Here is a 21,758-nt window from a genome sequence, read left to right as displayed (position 1 = left end):
ATATTTTATTTTGGTATCAGTGCATTTCCTTAGGATCACACAGTGTCATTCCAAGAGGAGTGAGAAATCAGACCGAGGCCAGCATCGCTGCCTTTTCTGGTCTGAAGTACCCACAGTAGTAAGAGGCAGTTAAGTCTGAATACCAACTTCTTTGCACAAACACAGGGAAAACAGTACTCTTTGAAAATGGTTTTGGTCATGCATACGACAACTGGGATCATATCCCCTCCTTAAATACTAATCTATTTGTCTCTTGCCTGAAGTTGAGGTTTTTGAAAAAGTAGTGTAGCAACATTCGGAAGTCAGGCTCAGTCACCTGAGAGCGTTGTGTGACCTTGGACATGTAACTTAATTTCTTTAGAATTCAGTCTTCATTTTAAAAACTGGGGGTTATACCGCAAAGATTGATGTGAGAATGAAATGGAGCATTACGCAGGATTCCCTCAAATTTTTATTTCATTTTTCAGTGTCTGTAATAAGGGATGTATCTACAGTTGATGCGTACGTTTAGTGCCGTAGGTTTTCCCCTGCCAAGTTAATGATGGTGCATTTTACAATAGATGGTATCAAATGGAGGAAATGTGTGAGAATTTAATGCAGTATCAAGTACAATATGTGTTCAATAAGTAGCTACTTTTTTTTTTTTTTTTTTTTTAATAGGATTATGGTTCCTGTGTTAAGGCCACACCCCATGGGGAAGTGAGGGCTCCGCTGGGAGGTCCGTGTATATACAGGACACCGTATGTGTGAGGTAGCCGAGCTGGTCTCCTCTAGGAACCTAGATGTTGAAGGTGGGAGACAACAGTGTGATTTGTGGTTGTGAGTGTCTAAAGTCAGTGCCTCTGCCCCTGAAGGTGCGCTAGACAGGGAAGGACCTGCAAACTAGAGCTTCTGCATTCACGCAGTTAGCACAGATTGTTGTTGTTGCTGCTTTTTAATCATCCCTTGTTCTTTGAAGAAGTCTTACCTAAAGATCTTCAGCCTTAACTTGGCTGAGCTTCAGAGAGGCTGACTATTTACTCCTTGGCCACAGTGTTGAAGGGAGAGCCTGGCTTCTCTGAGTAGGGGTGGCATTACTCATCTGGGGACCCTGTGGGGAAAGTGGATTTTAAGGAAGGGGACTAAGCCATAATGGTTTGTTGAACTGCCCCTCCCTTTTTGGAAAGTCTCCTTCCAGTGGCAGACTTGGAGGTGCCAAGTTGTACTTTTTAAAACGAGGCAGCCGGTCCTTATGGATCTTCCTCTGCTGAGATACCTACTGTACTCTAGTTTGAGTCTCTAATTTGGGTCAGGGAAGAGTGGGGATATGAATCTTGGGTAGATGGAACATAAAATGGGCTCATACTATACAGATGATCTGGTAACCACCACCCCCCCCTTGTAAATAAAGCTGTAAAGCATACCTTGGTACACACAGAAGTATCTAGAAGTATCTAGAGGTAAAAGGGCATTAACTCTAACTGTCTAACTTACTCTTGAATGGCTCAGTGTAGATGTGTGGGTGGAGGGCAGGGAGAGAAAAATAGAAAGCAAACTGTGGTAGAATGCCAGCATTTGGGGAATCTGAGTGAAGGGTTTGTAGGAATTTCTTTTACTGTTTTTGTTATTTTTCCGTAAGTATGAAATTCTTTCCAAAGGAAAAGTTGAAAATACCTTGAGCATCTTTCCATGCAAGTACATGTATTTACATTATTTTATGATCATTTCCAGTTATTTGCCATTGTAAACAGTGCTGCATGGAGATCTTTACATATGATGTATCCTCATGTATTCGGGATGGAATTCTGGCACCCCTTTGAAATACCCCCATTTTCATAATGGACCTGATAAGAAAATTCACAGTACATTAACCAATTAATGCTTGAGCCTTAGACTTTAGTTAGAATTTTAAATGGGTTAAATGGTGACTGTTGAGCAATATTTATCTTACCCTGATACCAATAAACAATAATCTGTGGAAAAAATTTCTTCAGTCCTGGTTCATCTCATGTAATAAAATTTTAGGGAAAAAAATGAATCTTTTAGTGACATGAAACGTCTTGGCTAAGGGTTGACGGCTTGAGTAGTAATGAAGATCAAAAAGTCTTTGAATGTCCTGAAGTTGTAGCTTCCTGACCCCATTCTGTTGGAAGCAGTGGGCAAATCTTTTTTGCCCTCATTCCAACTGTGCTTCACTGTTACGTTGATTGCTGTATTTTTTTTAATAAAAAAAAAAAAAAATTTTTTTTTTTTTTCTTTTTTTTGCTGCGTTGGGTCTTCGTTGCTGTGCGCAGGCTTTCTCTAGTTGCAGCGAGCGGGGGCTACTCTTCTTTGCGGTGCACGGGCTTCTCATTGCGGTGGCCTCTCCCATTGCGGAGCACAGGCTCTAGGCGCGCGGGCTTCAGTAGTTGTGGCACGCAGCCTCAGTAGTTGTGGCTTGCAGGCTCAGTTGCTCCGCAGCATGTGGGATCCTCCTGGACCAGGGGTTGTACCTATGTCCCCTGCATTGGCGGGCGGATTCTTAACCACTGCGCCACCAGGGAAGCCCCTCAAAAGTTTTTTTAATTGAAGCATAGCTGTTTTACAGTGTTGTGTTAATTCTGCTGTACAGCAAAGTGATTCAGTTGTACATACATATACATTCTTTTTTAATATTCTTTTCCCTTATGGTTTATTATAGGATATTGAATATAGGTCTCTGTGCTATACAGTAGGACCTTGTTGTTTATCCATTCTGTGTATAAAAGCTTATTACATCTTCCAACCCCAGCATCCCACTCCATCCCTCCCCTAACCCCGTCCCCCATGACTGCCAGATATTTTAATTGGATTCTCATTCCAGCAGCAGATAGGATGAGGGGACTATTTAACCAGAGTCGGGAGTCATATGCTCTGTTCTGTTGATTAACTTTCAACTCCTAATTGTTGTTCCTAATGACGCATGTGAAAGATTAAAACTGTAGGATATAATTACATTTTACCCGCAGGTCAAAACAGCATTCATTGTTTCTGACATTTGTGCTATAATATTTGGTCCAGTTTTTAGGCATTCCATAATAGTCTTGAAAAACAAAAATTGGGTAAGCAGGTCCTGTTGTTGACATGCATAATGCATAAAGGCAGGTCCAGTAGGGCCAGCAGAGAAAGGGGATACCCTTGATTCTTTGGTTATACCTCCTAACTTGCAGACCCTACCTCAAAAAGAGCAAACTGCAAACATTTCAATAAAATCATCTCCATGAAATTTACATGTTTTAAAACCAGACCTAGGCAGGTCAAATTGCATCTGAATTTTGACGTGTCCATTAGATTCAATTCCAGGAGAGTGTGAATGCTGTATGCTCTTTTCCTTTTTCCTTAAAGAAACTGGAATGAGGGAAATGGTGGATTAATAAACCCTAGATCAGGAATTAACAACCAATGCTGTATTAAATTACACTCAAATTAGAGACGAGAGCCCTGAAAAGAACCCTTTTCCATCTACACTCTGGCTGTGAGGCAAGCATTGGACCAACTGACTGGGAAGAGCAGTGCTTTCTTCACAGCAGGGGCAGTAATGGGAGGGGTGTGTGTTGTACAGGAGTTGCCCAGGGCACTTGGCTCATGAACTGACACACAGCGAAAGCTGATATTCTATTAAAAACTGTGAAGTCAGGGGATTTGTTCCATATCTCTAGTTAAGGAAAAGTGATTTTTTTTTAAAAAAGATTTTACTTTTCCATTTTCTTTGTACTTAAAAATGTAAAGACTGTAAAATGACATTTTCTAGAAACTATGGTTGTGATACTAGCAACAGCAGCTGTCATTTGTTTAGCTGGGGATAAGCAAGGTGATCTTTCCTTTAAGATCCTAGGTAATCTCCTCTCTCCCTAGGGTCTGTCTCTGGAGAGCTGTTTTGTGTGTACTTGTTTGTTTGTGTGTGTGTGTGTGTATGTGTACATGTATGTGGCACGTGTGTGTGTGTGTGTATAAGATGGAAATGCTGACTTCAAGTAGGGCTAGAATTTAAAATGAATTTTTGGCAGGTAAAATTTCTAATATTTTAGAATATTACCATAATATTACCATAAAATCTATCCTTGATTGGATGCTGGCCTCCTTCCTGTGGGCTCAGTAAGATGTTCAGAATGAATGCCATCTTCATGTTCACGTAACTTGGCTCACTGGACAGATGTTGCTATAAAGCAGCAAACTACCACCACCTCCACTTTTCTTATATCTGTTATTCCCCTAGATTTACTAATGTACTAATTTTCTTTAATATACATATTTTCCATCAGAAGCTTTTGACCTAAGGGTCATAATTCATCTCTCATTGTGTCCAGCAGAAACCTTTCCTGCACGATTAGGTCAGGTTAATCTCTTTGGTTTTATTTCATCCAGAACGTGAAGTTTCTCCTATTTAGCTCGTTAAGAGGTGGGCCCTGAGGTGATTCTACTTACAAGAGTGTTGCTGTATTAATTAGTACCAGCACTCTAGTTGTTTTTTGTTTGTGTGCTAATCTTTTTCTTGCTTTTCCCGTTCAGCAGACCTACTCCAGTGAAGTCCATTGTGTTGAAGAGATTCTGAAGGTGAGCTTATTGTTATTATTTCTTGCTTGAAGAAATACTTAAGTAGGCAGACATATATTCATTTTCTTTGACTTCAATAAACAGTTGCCGTTCTAAACTCCTTTAAACAGTTTCTCCCCTCATACCTCCCAAAGCAAAATAAACCAGAATAATAACAAAGGGAGTCTTAGGACATTATTGAACTATCTGACAGATTTTAATTGAAATGAAGTCTACAAACTGCGAGGCATTTGGACCAGAGTCTTACGACATCTCCCTTAAGCTTTTCTGGTTGTCTGTAGAGACCCTGGGAGAATTGCTCACCTCCCAGAGAGGAGATGCCCTGTGTCGCTGCAGCAGGGGGCACCAGGGGTTAAGTAGTGCTTGGTTTTCACCTCTCGGTGTTTTATAGGTGACACTTTATATGTTTGGCCCTATCGTCAGTGAGACCATGAATTTTTAAAGGGATAAAAAGAAAAATAGTAGAAAGTAAATGGACATCTTTACACCTACCTTGAAAGGGTTATTTTTTGCTCTTGTTTGAGACCATGCCAGGAACATTTGTGCTGCTTCTACAAATACATCATTGAATCCATTATCCATTTGTTCAGTTTTCCTTGCACGAGGATGACAAATTCGTTTTAGAATTCAGTTCCAGGAAAATAAATAAATTCTCCTGATGAACCGGCATGCTTTCTTTTTATCAGAGAAGAATTATATAAACTGTTATGTGTCCCATTTTGGCTTTAACTTCCAGGAAATCTAGAGCTAAATTTAATGCTCAAATACAGTAATTGTAATGGCTGAGAGTTTTGTTTGTTTATTTCTCATTCCTCCTCTGTAGCTCTTAATTTTCTTCCATGTCACTTTTAATGATACTCTTACTTTATCTTTTGCTATAAGGTTTCTGATTTTTGTTTTCTGGTTTTTTTGCAAGTAGGAGAGATATGACACATGTACCTATTAATTTTTATCCTAACTGCACACTTTTTTCCTCAAAATATGCTTACCCAATTTTTTCCTTTAAGTTTTCATTGCAAAGTATTAAGTGAGGTGGTGCTGAAACCAGTAATTAAGTATATTGGTTACCTTCTCGTTTGTGCAATTTTTGACAAAGGTGGTGTCTAGCCAGATGTTTGGAAAACAGTTCCATTATTTTTGTTTTACTATCTTCGGTATCCTACTTTTGTAGTTAGAGTTTTCTAAGAAAGAAATACCTCTAAGGAAACATACTTTGTATGCTGAAAATGAGAAATTTTTGCCAACCAGCAAGTAAGATTAATAATAAGATATCTTGATCAAGCTTTTGTTTTATTCTCTCCCTCTGGTATTTCTGAAATTCTTTGGTAAGATGAGTCATAAAAGTAACAAACGACTTAGTTATGAAATAATAGCCTTAGCATTTTCCCTGAAATTGTGTGTGATTTGTTCCATGGTTATTTCAAAAGTAAATGCAACAATATAGATTAGTTGTCTCCTGCATGTGTCAAATGCTTCTGTTAACGTTTTGATGTATGTCAATATACGACTTGTTGAGTCCTTTATGTAAGGTGGTAGTATTAGAACATCAGGCAAGCATTTTTAATTTAATAAACTCATCCATCCTCCCTCCCCTCTCAGCCAACATCACTTTAATGAGTTCTTGCTTACCTGGATATGCTTGAAAGTAGATGGTTAATGCGAGCCACAGGTGAGTGTTTTCATTTGGAAGTCTTAAAGAGAGAGAGAGTAAATCGCAGGATGTCCCGGACTGAAGAGGGGCATGGGTCTCTGCTTTGTGGAGACTTAGAATCTGTCCCCTTCTCTTCTCCTCTTTTGGGGCCTCAGTTAAGTCACGTGTACTCCCTGGACTTCAGTTTCCTCACGGGTAAAATGAAGGCCCTGGGCTGGTAGATAGTAGATGACTCTAGGGTCAAATCCAGCTCTCACTCTCTGATGTCGATCCAGATACTTCCCTCTGCCTCTTGGTTCCTGTTCTTATCTCCTACCAGTAATTTATGAAGATTGCCAGGAATCCTAACACAGATCTTTCTGATGGGCAATAGAAGCAGTAAATAGTTCCCTAAAGGAGAAAATCAATTATAGATGATAGTGTTTGGTTCTCTGGTGGAAATGTTAAAGAGTCGCAGTGTTTTACTGAAGGGGCATTGGTGGCCTGTGACTTGTGCAGACTGGCAGGGTAAGAAGGTAGCAGGCAGACACTACCAGCAACCAGGAATTGGTCATGCACAAGGGTCCAGACGGGGATGGTGTCCTCAGTGGGTGTATGGAAACGGCTCAGGTTTTCTACAGCCTGGACAGCCTTTTGGGGCAGTTAATGCAGTGCTTGTAGACATTATCTCAGTGCAACATTCCAGTGACACTGGTACAACGAGTGGTAGTGACACTGGTACCACTCGTTGTACCAGTGTCACTGGAATGTTCATTTATTCAGCAAATATCCCTGAAGATGCACATACTTTTCTAGGCACTGGGATGCCGTGTGAATAAGAGTCCTTGCTCTTGTGGAGACCATAGTGGGGAAGATAAATATATAATAAAATGTCAGTTGTTGATAAGCGCTATGAGTCATATAGCAGGCAAGTGATTGGAGGAAAAGGCAGAGGAAAGAGCGCAGAAGCCTCGAGGTGGGAACAGGTTGGTGTATTAGAAAAGCGGCGATAACTAGACAGAGTGTCTAGAGCAAAATGAGCAAGGGGGAGAGTGGGGAGGAGATAGCAGCTGTGGCACCTGGAAGGCCAGGAGTGAATCAGGTGCTAAGTGATTTACCCCCATTCATGTGATAAGTCATTGTTAAAGTAGGGAGTGAATTCAGGGCCCTGCAATTCTGGGCAGCCTCCTCTCCTTATGGCCCCAATTCTCCTAAGGCCTAACTTCCCCTAGTAAGCTAAGCATTTAGGGAAGTATATAAATTCTTTCACACTATCAGCAAACCACTTAAGGCCTGAAAGAGTTTATGCACTTTCCAACTGCCTAATTTTTAATAGCCGGGGCAGCCTTAGGCATTGAGAGTACAATAGATATTTCCTGGGAATCATTGGTGACTAAAAGTCATAGACACCATTGGGATTCTAAAGAAATTCTTGGAAGACAGAAGGATGATACTTTCAGACCCCTTTGCAATTATTACAAGTTTTTACATTGTAACGTTCTCATGGTCCCATACCTTAGAGTATAGTCAAATAAATAAAACAACAGGAAACTCTTTGGTGCAGTATTAAAATTCTTTTAAAACTAGGCTTTTAATTTATTAAGTGCTTTCTCTTACCACGTATTCCAGCACTTTATGCTCTGAAAAATAAGTGGTCTTCGTCCACCTCTTCCTGAGAACTAAGGCTCAGAGAGCTCAAACTCCTCAGGCTGACCTGACCAGCAGGGTCAGAGTTAAGATCCAATCTGGGTCTCTGGCTCCAGAGCTGCTACTCTTTCCATTTTACTTCAGTATAGAATTCCTCTTTTGTACTGAACAAAAGATGGTTAGTCAAGTGAGCAAGGGCATGATATCACCTTTAACAAAAATTACTCGAGCCAGCATCGGTTACTTTGCTTGTCACTGTGCCAGGTCATTTCTGTCTGTTCTGAGGTTCTAGCAACCCGGAGGGCGGCTGTGGGGAAGGGCGGGGAAGATGTGTGCAGAGGTGGGGAATGGGGATGCTTGCCCAGCTCCATCTCCAGTTGTTGCAAGGATCAGATGGCATTTCTGTGGTGATGGAGAGGTTGGTCAGCACTTGGAAAAAAGCACAGTGTGTAATGTAAAATAGATAGCTAGTGGGAAGCAGCTGCATAGCACAGGGAGATCAGCTCAGTGCTTTGTGACTACCTCGAGGGGTGGGATAGGGAGGGTGGGAGGGAGACGCAAGAGGGAAGAGATATGGGGATATATGTATATGTATAGCTGATTGACTTTGTTACAACGCAGAAACTAACACACCATTGTAAAGCAATTATACTCCAATAAAGATGTTAAAAAAAACAACAGTGTGTTGTACAGGTGAGGTAACATAGCGTGATCTGGGGTCCCCAGTGTGCTGGTGGAGGGTTGCTTGTCAATCTTAAGCCAGTTTGCCTGGCAGGTCTGACACACGTGGGGATGGACTTCTTTCTCTCAGACTCCAACGCAAAGGGGCCATTCCCTGTGCTCTCAGCCATTGGCTTCCTGGGGGACCTGATCCTGTCATTTTAGACCTCATTTTTCTCAGCTGTAAAAGGAAGGGGCTGGCGTTAATCTCCAGTGCCATTTTAGCTCTTCAACAAAGTGTGTGTGCATATTTGCGATTAGACACCTTTAATATGACATTTTGTTTTCCAGCAAGTGAATGTGCTTAGAAAAAAGAACTCATGTCAAGATAAATATATTAATTTGGAAGATATAGAAATCTTGCTTCCATGAAAACAGTGAATAGAAATGAAACTTCTGTTAATGAAAAGGGACGGTCACTTTTTAAGGCCTTCTCTGCAAAAGTTCTTACATACTAATAATGTGTATCAGGGAAGGGTCAAATCCATTAAAACTCTCCCAAGTGGAACAAGTGACCTGAATTACTTGTTTGCTTAAGTCAAACAGGAAAGTTCTTCTTCCTTTGAACTTAAATAATTCCAGGAAATGCAATAAAGAAGCTGAGAGAGAAAGAAAGCATTGAGACAGGACTGAGTTTTCATAGTTACACAAGCTCTGGTAATACCTACTATCGTTTTTATGCTTCATGCTGTTCAGAGTGTTAAGACCATTCCTGTTCTATGCTCTTGTTTTTCTTCTTCGAACTGATTTCTTTTCAGTTTTGTTTGTTGGAGAGCTTCAGCTTTTGAACGTAGCGCACCAAGTAGGAGCTTTTTTAAAAAGTAAATGAAATAACTTTTAAGATTTCACTTTTCATTTACCATCACTCCACTCTACATTCAGTTTAAAAAGTTAACTTAAATAGCAGTAAATGTTCTATTTATAATTTACTTTTTCTTCCCGTTCCAAATCTCTTTCCAGGAAATGACCCATTCATGGCCTCCTCCTTTGACAGCAATACACACGCCTAGTACAGCTGAGCCCTCCAAATTTCCTTTTCCCGCAAAGGTAATTCCTTAGAAGTCTAGCAGGCACTGCATCCACACCAGTGACAAGTCTGAAGTATTGCTGTGTGCCAGATTAATCAAGTATTATTTGTTGAACTCTTTGGAGATTAGGTTAATATTGCAATTAATTTAGCTACTGAAGTGCTTCCTAATGCTTTCAAATACTTCACTCTCCAATTATGTCAGTAAGAACATCTTACATTTGTATAGGGTTTTGTAGCTTATGAAAGTATTCAGGACTTTACAATAAATTCTTTCATTTTTGAGGTTCTTTACCTTAGAAGAGGGACACGGAGGTACAGGAGAATTAAGTGAGGTAGGGTGTCTGCTTCCTAGTTCAGGACTTAGGTACGTTACAGATATACATTTACACTTGTCATACCTCCTACATTTTCTTAAAGTTTAGTGCAATCAGCTGCATTCGTGATGGTTTTAATAGCAAGGTGAACTGCCTACTTGCACATTTCTGTTAAAGTATTTGTGAACAGTATATTAACAACACTGTCCCCTCGCCTTTTCTACTTTTGGATAACATTCAGAATATAGAAATATCACCTTCAGATCTGTGTTCAGTCCAGCCTGGTATACATGCACATTGTTAATATATTATCACTCTTTCTTTCCATGATGTCATTGAGGTTTTATCTACCCAAACCAGAATTTACCATGTTAGATACTTTACATATTTTCTAATGATAGTTTTTTTTTCTTCAAAAAATGTAATTTATTATTGACTTTAAGGTAAAACATTATACTTTGTGTTGAAAATCCTTGACACCAAAGAAAGAATAAACTTTAGGAAACAACAGAAGCAATACAACCTATTTTATGTAAAAATTAGATTTATCAATATTTATCAGATTTAACAGTGACACAACCTTGGATTTATAAACCTTAATATTTTATTAACTAGAGATTTTTATTTTTCTTTCTAGGATTCTCAGCATATCAGTTCTGCAACCCTAAACCAAAGTAAGTAAATATGTGGAACTGATTATTGCACTGGAGAACAAAGCATGGTTTTTACTGTTTTAATGTAGAAAACATTAATGAAAAATGCTCCAGCAGAGATGAAGGCTTCCTACGGTTAAAGAATAGGAAGGAAGGGCAAACATAAAGCTGTTCTTTAGGTGGAGTTTCAGATTATTGCAAAGAGTTAATGAAGATGTCTTAGTAAAGTACCTAACAAATAAAATATAATTTGGTATTACCTCACATATGATAAATATCTTGAGAGTGACTCTAAATGCATTGTTACCCAGGAATTGTGTATAAGAATAGATTGGGGTATTTTGTGTCTTTCTTGTATTTATTTTAAACAAAACCAAGAAATTTTTATAAGGAAGAGAGCACATAGCTTCTCTAGACCTTCTATATGTATTTGTCATGTAATTCTTTTTTTGGTTCCTTTTAATGGATTGTAAATACTTGAGAATTCAGGGGGAAACAGAAGAAAGCTAACTGGACCCAGCCTTTCTCTATATCAGTAACCTCTCGGTTCACCAAATTCTTTGTGTCCCAACTACATGCAAGGCATTTCAAGCCTTACAAAAATGACTGGTGTATTTGCAGTCATGTAGTTCATCAACATATGGTGAGTGCCCAAGTTATGAAGTGTTAGTCTTCAGGGGATAGGGAGACGAAAGTAGGGTGCGTGGTGTGCATGTATGTGTTGGGAGAAGATTGCTCATAGATATTCCATAGAGGTGACTCTTCTTGAAATATCTCCACCTTATTCTTTTTCCTCGCTTGTGTTTTTCCCTTGATTGTCCTGTTGTTTAAATTGCAAGGATATGAGGAGAGTAAAAAAGATGAGAAAAACAAGAAATGAAATAATCTTCCTCTAGAACAGGGATAGGCACACTGTAGCCTGAGAGTCGATCTGTTGTACAGCTAGTTTTTGTAAAGAAGGTTTTATTAGGACACAGCCGTGCTCATTCATTTATTATTATGCCACAAGGTATGGCATGCAAAGTCTAAAATATTTACTATCAGACCTTTACAGAAAAAGTTTGCTGCCCCCTGCTCTAGAAGTACTGAATAAGACTTTGCAAATAACTCCTAACTAAATTTCCCCCAGAGACTTCCCTGGCTATCCAATGGTTAACACTCGGTGCTTCCACTGCAGGGGGCATGGGTTCGATCCCTGGTCGGGGAATGAAGATCCCGTATGCTGTGTGGTGTGGCCAAAAATAAATAATAATAATAAAAATAAATAAATTTCCCCCAAATGCAGAGAGATAAACCTGATCATCTTGCACAGTATTGGGGAGACTGGGAAATCTTTTTTTCTCAACATCTTGGCAGCCTATCCAAAGATAGATAACGGGTGAAGTGGCATAAGTCTGCAGGTGTGTCACCAGCTCAGCTGTGGGCGGGATTGCTGTGCGTTCCTTTACCTCTTGCTCCTCACCCCACCCCCAAATTTGCTAGGGCTGCCAGTCATGCAGATTATATGCCTTCCACTGAATTATTTACAGCTTGCATGATTGCTACCTCCTGGTTTAGAAAGACCCTGTAATCCTTTAAACTGTCTGATTTCTCCTTTTAGCAAAATATAGTTGAACATGAACTGGTAAGCACTTTCTTCGCCAGGGGTGGTGGCCCTCCAGGCCTGTGGAATAGTGTAGGCTGATTCCTCGTTGCCCTGATGAGAAGTTTTCAGACACTGGCAGGTCTCCTGTAGGTCTTGGCTCAGCAAATGCTTACCTTGGGGTCTTTTATGCTGCTGCTGGAAACCCTTTTTACCTCTGTGAGAATGTGGCCTTTGGGGGGCCTAGTTGGACCCTGGAGGGGTCTGGTTTTATGTTGGATGAAGAAGGAATGGAGTGTGTGCAGATATAGCTTTCAGAAAAGTGGAGTGTGACATATATTTCTCAAAGTATGCCCAGCAAGATAATTCAAATTCCTTGAAAAATTGTGGTTTTGGAGTCTGTAGAGAATGAAGTATAGGGATTTTACTTGTATGTCCCAGTATTTATGTTCACGTGTGCAAAAAACACGGCTGCCTAAGGATTACCAGAGCCTCGTTGAGCTTAGGACCGGGTCAAGGTGACTGTGTAGGAGTACATGTGCCCCTCTAATTTGTAGTGCCAGCCCTAGCTTGCTAGCCAGAAGGGCAAGCAATTTAAAAATATCATATAAGAGCTGCTGCCACCATGAGGATAAAGCGTTTAATTGCAAATGTTCAAGGGCCTCCACATGACATTTGTGGTCACTCTCCTCACCCCTGTCTGAAAGGCAACCGTATTTCCATTCCCCTTCTGCTTCAGGTCCATATTACCTCAGGCCTAGACAAACACAGCCTCCCAGCTGGTCTGCAGCCTCCACACTTAACATTTCCCATTCCTTTCTAGGTTACATCAGGTAGCACCAGCAGGTTAATCTTTCTGAGGAATAGCTGCATCGTGCTTTGGAGATGTCTCATTGCCTGACAACTGAAGTTTTAACATCCTGTTGTGGCACTCAGAGCCCTCTAAAATCTGACTTCCCTGGTCCCCCCATGCTGCCCACCACACACTCTGCACCCCAGCCTTCCCCTGTCGTAATCTGCACCATTTCAGCTCCTCCCATGTTCGAGCCTTCGCTCACTGTCTCTTCTGCCTGAAGGCCTTCCCCACCCTCATCTCCCTCTTGCCAGCAGTCATTCTGTCAAAATCTCACCCATCCTTTGTGACACAGTTAATTTTGTTTCTTTTCTAATTTGCCTTCTTTCGTCATGACCAGCAGAGTGACCAATCTGTGGATTCCCGGGACAGTTCATTTAGATGATTGGTTTTCGCGCTCATTTTGCATTGCCTAGGGTTGTAGATAACACGTGCCTGTTTGATGTCCCTCAGTCAGCTGTACGCTCATTGAGGACGGGGTCAAATGCCTTGAACATCTTGGTGTCTAATAGGCAGTTTGTAAATAGCAGCTGAATAAATGAATGGGGGCTGTTGAATAGTGGGGGGATGGGTGGGAGCACAGTGGGCCAAGGACAGAGTCTATAAAAGAGAGTGCTAGCAAATCACGGATAGATACGTGACGTCAAACCAGGTGAGGGTGACTGCAGCCCCATCCTAGTGCTTCCACAAGGGAGCCCCGCCAGCTGACAACAAGGAGAGTCTCCTGCCCATGGCAGTGTGGTCGGCATGCCGGGTGGCGCTTTCAAAGTGTGTTCGCTCTGTTTAGGGCTTTCCAATTCTGAGCAAGCCCTCTCTCTAGAGGTAACATAAATGTTATTTTATAAGCAGTGTATAACACTCTGGTTGGCATAATTTAAGTATACTAAGTGTTTAGATTAAAGTGGGGGGACAGCAAAAAAAGAGGGAATTTATAACTAACGGTCTCATGAATTTGTCATTGTGTTCCTCTGATCATTTTTCCCTTGCCCACAGAACAATATGATACATCTTCAAAAACCCACAGTAATTCTCAGCAGGGAACATCGTAAGTAAAATGCTTTTGTTTATTAAAAGTTTATAATATAACATTGTAATTTCCCATGTAAATCTGTTGCTTAGATTTTTTTTCCTCCTTGCTTTCAAGTAATGACTCATAAAATACTGCTGCAGTGTAAAGGGAAGAAATGACCAACATTTCTATTTGGATTAAATTCTCCTGTTGAAGGTTTAGGTACCTTAAGAGTTTGCTAAGGGGTTTTAAAAGAAAGCCATTTGAGCCATTATTTACATATTAACTGTGGAAAATAGAAGGTTTTAGCTTTATAAATTTCAGTCTTAAATAGTTTTAGCTTGTGGAAACAAATTTTGGGGGATGTGCACAATTTCAGACTTTCTGCCACTTTTTTGGCCTAGTTTTAACTAATAAAGAATGAGTCTTACTGCCCAGCTGTGCTTTATTAAGGCCAAGTAAGTCCAGATATATTTTGGGTTTTGGGAACAGTTGAAACTACATAGTAAAAATTTTTAAACCAGCATTTTGACCCAATTTGTCATTTCTTGGTGGTATTGAACTAGTATTTCTTTCTTTTCATGACTAGCAGTGGTTCAGGGACTGAGTGAGGAGGCCTTTCTCTCCTCAGTATTTGATCAGTTCCTAACACGGAGTTGCTAGTCTCTGAGGACTTCAGGTTCAAGCTCCAGCTTTCTTCTATTTTCGAGGCATAGTATTTGTTCCGTGTATTTTGGGAGGGGGTGTTGCTGTGGACTGAATATTTTTAAAACTGTATAGTTGAGGCAAAGAGCTTCTTTTATCTCCTCACCGTGACTGAATATGGAACAGGGTTAAAATCACTATTCCTAAGTGCCAGGTCCTTGGTGCAATTGTTTTCACATCTCTACAGCAAAGTAAGAAAAAAAGAATAACGATTTTTTGTTGTTGTTGTTAAAAAGATAAATTTATTGGGAGTTCCCTGGCGGTCCAGTAGTTAGGACAGTGCGCTTTCACTGTGGAGGGTGCGGGTTTGATCGCTGGTCAGGGAACTAAGATCCCGCAAGCTGTGTGGCACGGCCAAAAACAGAAAAATAAAAAATTTTTTAAAAGATAAGTTTATTATAGGATGGATGGATTTTTTTGTATGTGTAATAAAAATCTGTTTCATTTGTGGTTCTCGCTGATGGTGAGGTTTTGCTTATTTTTATTGTCCTTTACTAGAAAAAAAAAATTAACCCTATGTTAGTTATTCTTTGCCTGTTTCTTTTTTGACCTTTTCTTTTTTCCCCTTTATTTTTAGTTAAAAAAATTATTTTACTCTTGAGTTCTGAAAGTCTAGAATCACCGACTTAGCTTAACCAACTACCTCCTCCTCTAAATAGAATCTATCTGATGGCTGGTGAAGAATAGACAGGACGGTGCCAAGGACCACACTTACAATAATTGTGTGGACTCTGTGTGACTTTCGCAAGGGTTTACACCTTGTGCTGTTTGTGATGGTTGATAGTAAAGCTGTTTAGACCATAAGAGGCCCCGGCTGATGGTCTTTGGTGGGGGCAGCAAGGAAAGGGGAGCTGAGAGCATCCCACTTGGCAATAAGAACAGAAAGGAGGAGCTCCCTGAGGAATGAGCTGGTGGAAGCAGTGGCACCAAAGGGAGGAAGTGGCTGTGTCCCTGGGAAGTGTGTGTAGAGGAAGAAAGGCAGCTGGGTCTGATCTGGGCCCGGGCAGGCCAAAGCTGCAGCCTCCCACACCAACTTTCATCAGCTTTCCGACAAGGTAGTTGATAGGGACTCGGACCATATTCTGTGACAACTTTGCTACTCAGAGAAATGGGTTGTTCTCCTGATTGAGTTAAACCACTGAAGTCAGAGGTGCCTGCAAGTTTATATGCTCATATATTGTGACATATGTAGTGTTTTCTAGATAAAAACAATTGGTTTACCCTATATAAAATTAACTAGAGGGGGGACTTCCCTGGTGGTGCAGTGGTTAAGAATCCGCCTGCCAATGCAGGGGACACGGGTTCGAGCCTTGGTCCGGGAAGATCCCAGATGCCACGGAGCAACTAAGCCCGTGCACCACAACTACTGAGCCTGCGTTCTAGAGCCAGTGAGCCACAACTACTGAGCCCACGTGCCACAACTACTGAAGCCCGTGCGTCTAGAGCCCGTGCTCCGCAACAAGAGAAGCCACTGCAATGAGAAGCCCACGCACTGCAACGAAGAGTAGCCCCCGCTCGCCTCAACTAGAGAAAGTCCGCACGCAGCAACGAAAACCCAATGCAGCCAAAAATAAAATAAATTAATTTAAAAAAAAATTCTCTTAAAAAAATTATCTAGAGGGAATTCCCTGGTGGTCCAGTGGTTAGGATTCTGCGCTGTCACTGCTGGGGCCTGGGTTCGATCCCTGGTTGGGGAAATAAGATCCTGCATGGCTGTGCAGTGTGACCAAATGAAAAAAAAACATTACCTAGAAAAGAATATTTGTTTTGATCCTAATAAACTTGGAGAAGGAATGAAAGTAGGGCCTAGTACAGGTGAAGAGGACAAGAGTGATAGAGAAAAGAAGGTAATACTGAGACTGGGTGGATACGAAGGGTTGTGTGTGGTGGGGCTGGTGGTATGGATAAGTGCCGAAATGAAATGTACCTATGGGAAAAAGAAATCACTTTTATGGAGCTTGGATGAAAGCAGTGTTCCAATTAATCTGTAGAGTACAGTCGTTGTTTCAGAGTTAGTATGGCACATCTCTTAGTGCTCGAAGGTTAACTTGATCTAGTGTCAGCATTAGGGTTCTTTGACAAGCAGTTAAACTGTTTGAATGTCACATAGAGTGGCAGGGAGATGGTCTAATGCACTTTGAATGTCAGGAAAGAAAATGTTAATTACAGGGTCATTTGTACTTTGGTTTTAAAAACCCATATAGGTCTTACTGCTTTTTCTTTCAGAGTTATTAGTACTTGGGCCTCCTTACAGAAGCAGAGTAGTACATATAAAAGGGAAAAAGAGGGGCCTGGCACTAGAGAATAAACTGTGGAGAGTCTGTATTAACTCTTACATCTGTCCAGACTTGGGGGCAGGGGGCGGTTAACCAGCTGGTAGAGGATGTAGGTGTAAAAGAAATGTGCTAAATCTGTTACTTTTAATCTCTGTAGTTGAAGCTCTAGTTAATTATCAAATGATGAATTCTTTCTACCAGGTACCTCAGGGAAGTGATTAGCTAGGGATCCAGTGCTATTTGCCCCTAAGTTTGAGGGGGGGGAATGTTGGTTTAACGGCTCCTAGCTTTGGAATCCTCTTCCTTTCCACGACTTGGGTCTGTTGAGTTCTCAGGGCAAAGTACCAAAGTATTTCCTTTTTCTGTACAGCTATTACGTCCTTCACATGATTGTGGATAGTTCCCTTTCTGTACAGTCAAACACAGTTTCTTAATGTCAGTGCTTTTGCCAACCTCTCAAAAGGGATAACGTGTTAATGTTTTAGAAACTATAGAGCAGTTGATAGGCATTATTGTAGCTAACTTCCTTCTCCCTCCCATCCCCTACCATCCCCCCAAATTGCCAAGTCCTTACTAGCTGGTGCCCTCCTTTATGTTTCTTATTTTTGCTTCAGAAATCGTCACTACCTATTTAGACTAAGAGACAGAAATTAGCAGTTATAGCAATTTGGAATTTTTATTACTTACTTGGGAAGTTTCTTTTGAAATGAGGGAAGTATTTGGATGTGAAGATTGGGATTGTCCTGGAAGTGTGATGAGAAGGAATGGTGCAAAGTTAATAAAGGCTGGGAAGAGTCTGATACCTTTTTAAATGAGCCTGAGTTTTCAACTTTTACTCAAAACATTATTTTAAATATCTTGCTAAAGAACTAAGGAAGACCCAGTCTATCAGTTTACTGCAATATAAAATCATCACATCAGGACATGTGTCAGCTGAAATGTCCGAGAATTAAGTCTGAAGAAATGCCTTACTTGTATCAGTTCGTTTAAATCATGTTTGACCTAAGGAAAAAAGTTTTATACTTTTCTAGGTAGTTCTTTTTGTCTTATTTTTAAAAGTTGTGCTAGATGCAAACTAGTATATATAGAAAGGATAAATAACAAGGTCCTACTGTATAGCACAGGGCACTATATTCAATATCCTGTGATAAACCATAATGGAAAAGAGTATAAAAAAGAATGTGTATTGTATGTGTGTGTGTGTGTATATGTATGTGTATGTATAACTGAATCATTTTGCTCTACAGCAGAACTTAACACAACATTATAAATCAACTATAATTTTTTTTAAAAAGTGCTATATGAAGGTGTCTTACCTGGGATCTTTATTTCAGTTGACAGCTCTGACTTGAAGTGCTGTTTGCTGATAAATGTATGGTTGAAGTAGCAGAGCTCACCCTAATGGGCAAAACTTATAAATTATTTGTCCTTGAGATTATACCCCTATCCTTTATTCACAGTTCTTCAGCTCTTCTGAAAACAAGTAACAAACATTTGTGCTGGTCAGTAATACATTTGTAGGTCTACATTAAACCTTCAGCTTCTCAGAATGTAAATGGAGATCTTGCTGTTAATAATAATTCTCAGTTCTCAAATATCTGGCATTGCTGGAAAAAGATGCACTTTATTTTTACTCCAAACTTAACAAGTGATTGTGAATCCAAAGTTATTGGTATTCATAATTATTTTATTAATCTAGATATAGAAGGAAATGTTCTGTTTGTTTTCAAGAGAAAAAGTAGAGGTGTAAAATGAAAGAATAAGGAATATAACTTTTTTTTTTTTTTTTTAGTGAGTTACTATTAGCCATGCTATGGAGAAATGAGAATTTGTAATATTGGGTATTGAAGAAAATTTCATGCTTAGGTGAAAGCAAACAAATGGTCATTATGTGCAATGTTTAATCTGCTTATTTCAGAATTACAGTTACTAGGACACATTAAATCAATATTTAGAAAATGCTGAAACTCCCAAATGCAGAATCACCTCCTTTCATGGTAGAATTATAGTCTTTTGGAATAGTCAGTTTAATTCTTGGGGTTCTGGCTTTAGTAGACAATATTCTAGGATCCCTTGCAGGGCAATATTTAACTTGACACTGTATACAAATTTATGCCGGAAACTTGCATAATATTGAAGGGATATTTTGGTGAGGCTATGAAATGAAGCATATTTTAAATAATTATAAAAATACTGCTAAGGTGCTGGAAGATCATCTTCTTCAAAGTATTCCTCTTGGAGCTATATATATTTCTCAAATGATGGCTTGAACTACTCTGGGAGCACCCCTTTAGGATAACATATACTTTCGTACTTGGTCTTAGACCAAAGGTCAAATAAAATGGACAAGAAGAATAAATTTTTCAAGTGCCTGGTATATAATAGGTAAGTGTTACGTAAATGGGTTTGTTTATGTTCTACATAAGAAAAGTCATTCTCATCGTTCTTTAACATGCTTTGACCCCAGTTATATAAATATTGGCCTCTGGGCTGGATGCCAGGCTATTTGGAGATACTTCCAAAAATTGCTTCCACTCATCCATTCAGTACATAATTATTAAACACACGCTGTGTGCCCGGTGCTGGTTTAGGTACTTGGGGAAATAGTAGCCAGTGAGACAAAGTCCTTGTCTTCCATGCCTTGTAACTCAATGCGGTGGCATGTAATACAAACTAGGTGATGTGACAGAGACAGGCTTGAGGAAGCAGGGTTTTTTTTTTTTTGGCTGGTGTTGATACTTCTGGGAGGCTCAGGAAAGGTCCCTCAGAGAAGGTGACATTTGATCTGGAGACTGAATGATGAGAGGGAGGCAGATAATACTTGCCACCTTTAAAGGGGCTTGATGGGCTACAGGCTCTGAAGGCATTTGAAAACGGCTAGGGAGTAATTCTTATTGCAAGTGACTTCTTTGAAGTGTTCATTTGCATTTGGAAAACATGGTTTTAAGGGTGTCCTTAAGAGTCTGTTTAAGTCTCATTTTTAATCATGCTGCTAATTTACTACAGTAAGTGACCCTAGATTAATTTAAGCATAGATTGAAAAATTTAGTAAGATAGGTTTTTATTAGCCCTAAAAGCAGTTGGTACATTCTGCCCACTCTGGGTTGCTGGGTTTCTAAAGCAGCAAGGTGTGGTCTACTTGCACAAGAATTCATATTCTCCCCGTCCATCCCCACCCCTTTCACCCACCCTGCAGAGGCCTCCAAGGCCCTCTATAACCTACCTCTCCACCTCCTCTCCTATACTCCCAACACACACACACACACACACACACACACACACACACACACACACACACACACACACACACACACACACACACACACTATTAATCACCCTCCCCATTTCCTGCATTGTGCTCCCTCCTCCTTTCAGGTCCCTCCTTGGATGTCATCCACTTATCAGTACAGTCTTCCCTAACTACCCTAACGTAGAAGAACCTCCCACACCCATCCTTTCTCTTTTATGCTTACTTCCCCCTCCCTAGGCTTCTTACCCATTGAGAAAGAATATAGTTTGGTTATTTATCTCCCTCCCCTAGACTCTGAGTGCACAAGAGCAGGAGTTTCTGTCTGCTTAGAGTTGTATCAGTAAAGTCTAGAGCAGGACCTGGCATATAGTAAGTACTCAGGATAAATGTAGAAGGAAAAACATTACACATAAACTTGATTAAACACCTATAAGCAATGTTTAATAGAAATATAATTTTCAGCAATAATTTTTCTAGATTTTCTTTCTAGTTGTCTAGTATGTCATCTTATACTAGTACCTTATTTATCGTACTTAATGATTTAATCTTATTTATTAACTTCAACTTTTCCCTCATTTATACTCTTGTGATTTTTCTAATCTTCACTTCATCCATGGAGTTTAAATAATCTTTTACACCTTTGGCCGCAATTTTTGCCTTATCAACCGTTAGGTCATTAACTATAGTGAATCATGTACCAAGTCACTTTTCCCTCTGCCCTGCTAGTCTACCATCTCCCATAGACAGTCTCTCCATGAATTTGAATTCTGCCAACTGCTGTCACCATTTGGAGAGTCCCCCTTGTATGTTGTGTCATAAGGGATTAAGGTCTGCTTTTTCATTTTTAAAAATTTATTGTATGCGGAGCCCTCTTCCTAACTCGTCACCTCCCATCATCTCCTACAAAAAGCATTTGCAGTCGTTATTTCTGCCCTGTATCAAAAAAGGAAAGTACAGGGCTTCCCTGGTGGCGCAGTGGTTAAGAGTCTGCCTGCCAAAGCAGGGGACATGGGTTCGAGCCCTGGTCTGGGAAGATCCCACATGCCGCGGAGCAACTAAGCCCGTGAGCCACAACTACTGAGCCTGCGCGTCTAGAGCCCGTGCTCCACAACAAGAGAGGCCACGACAATGAGAAGCCCGCGCACCGCAATGAAGAGTAGCCCCCGCTCGCCGCAACTAGAGAAAGCCTGTGCACAGAAACGAAGACCCAACACAGCCAAAAATAAATAAATAAATAAATAAATTTATTAAAAAAAAAAAGGAAAGTATGTTCTCACGTGCTCATTAGTGGTTTCTGAAAAGTAGGTATCAGTTTATTTGCCATTTTGAGCACATCTAATACCAGGGTTGTGACTATTAATTGCAAGTTAACTACTGTGAGCTTGCCTTCACTTGCTCTTTTCCAAATAAAAGGTATGGCCCGATCATAGGAAATGTTAAGCCAAGAAATCAGTGTATTGAAATAGTTTTGGAGTTCTGAATTGAGATGTTACAGAATATTGGCAGTTGAAGCTTTGGGTAAGCCCAGTATGAAGGAG

General features: G+C 40.3%; 1 protein-coding gene across 10 annotated transcripts in view; it reads left to right on the top strand.

Annotated features, from left to right (window-relative positions):
- AFF1 (ALF transcription elongation factor 1) overlaps positions 1–21,758 on the top strand; it is a 206,178-nt gene that overhangs the window by 146,423 nt on the left and 37,997 nt on the right. For 7 of the 10 annotated variants that reach the window (XM_068542678.1, XM_068542674.1, XM_068542683.1 and 4 more), the window contains 4 exons: positions 4,507–4,551; positions 9,509–9,595; positions 10,530–10,566; positions 13,974–14,025. In XM_068542678.1, the coding sequence (XP_068398779.1) occupies positions 4,507–4,551; positions 9,509–9,595; positions 10,530–10,566; positions 13,974–14,025 (221 nt within the window). The remainder of the gene's footprint in view (positions 1–4,506; positions 4,552–9,508; positions 9,596–10,529; positions 10,567–13,973; positions 14,026–21,758) is intronic. The other 3 variants (XM_068542676.1, XM_068542681.1, XM_068542680.1) reach the window with 3 other exon arrangements.

Source organism: Eschrichtius robustus, chromosome 4 (assembly GCF_028021215.1).
Source record: "Eschrichtius robustus isolate mEscRob2 chromosome 4, mEscRob2.pri, whole genome shotgun sequence".
Lineage (NCBI taxonomy): Eukaryota > Metazoa > Chordata > Mammalia > Artiodactyla > Eschrichtiidae > Eschrichtius > Eschrichtius robustus.
This window is presented reverse-complemented; position numbering and strand designations above follow the sequence as displayed.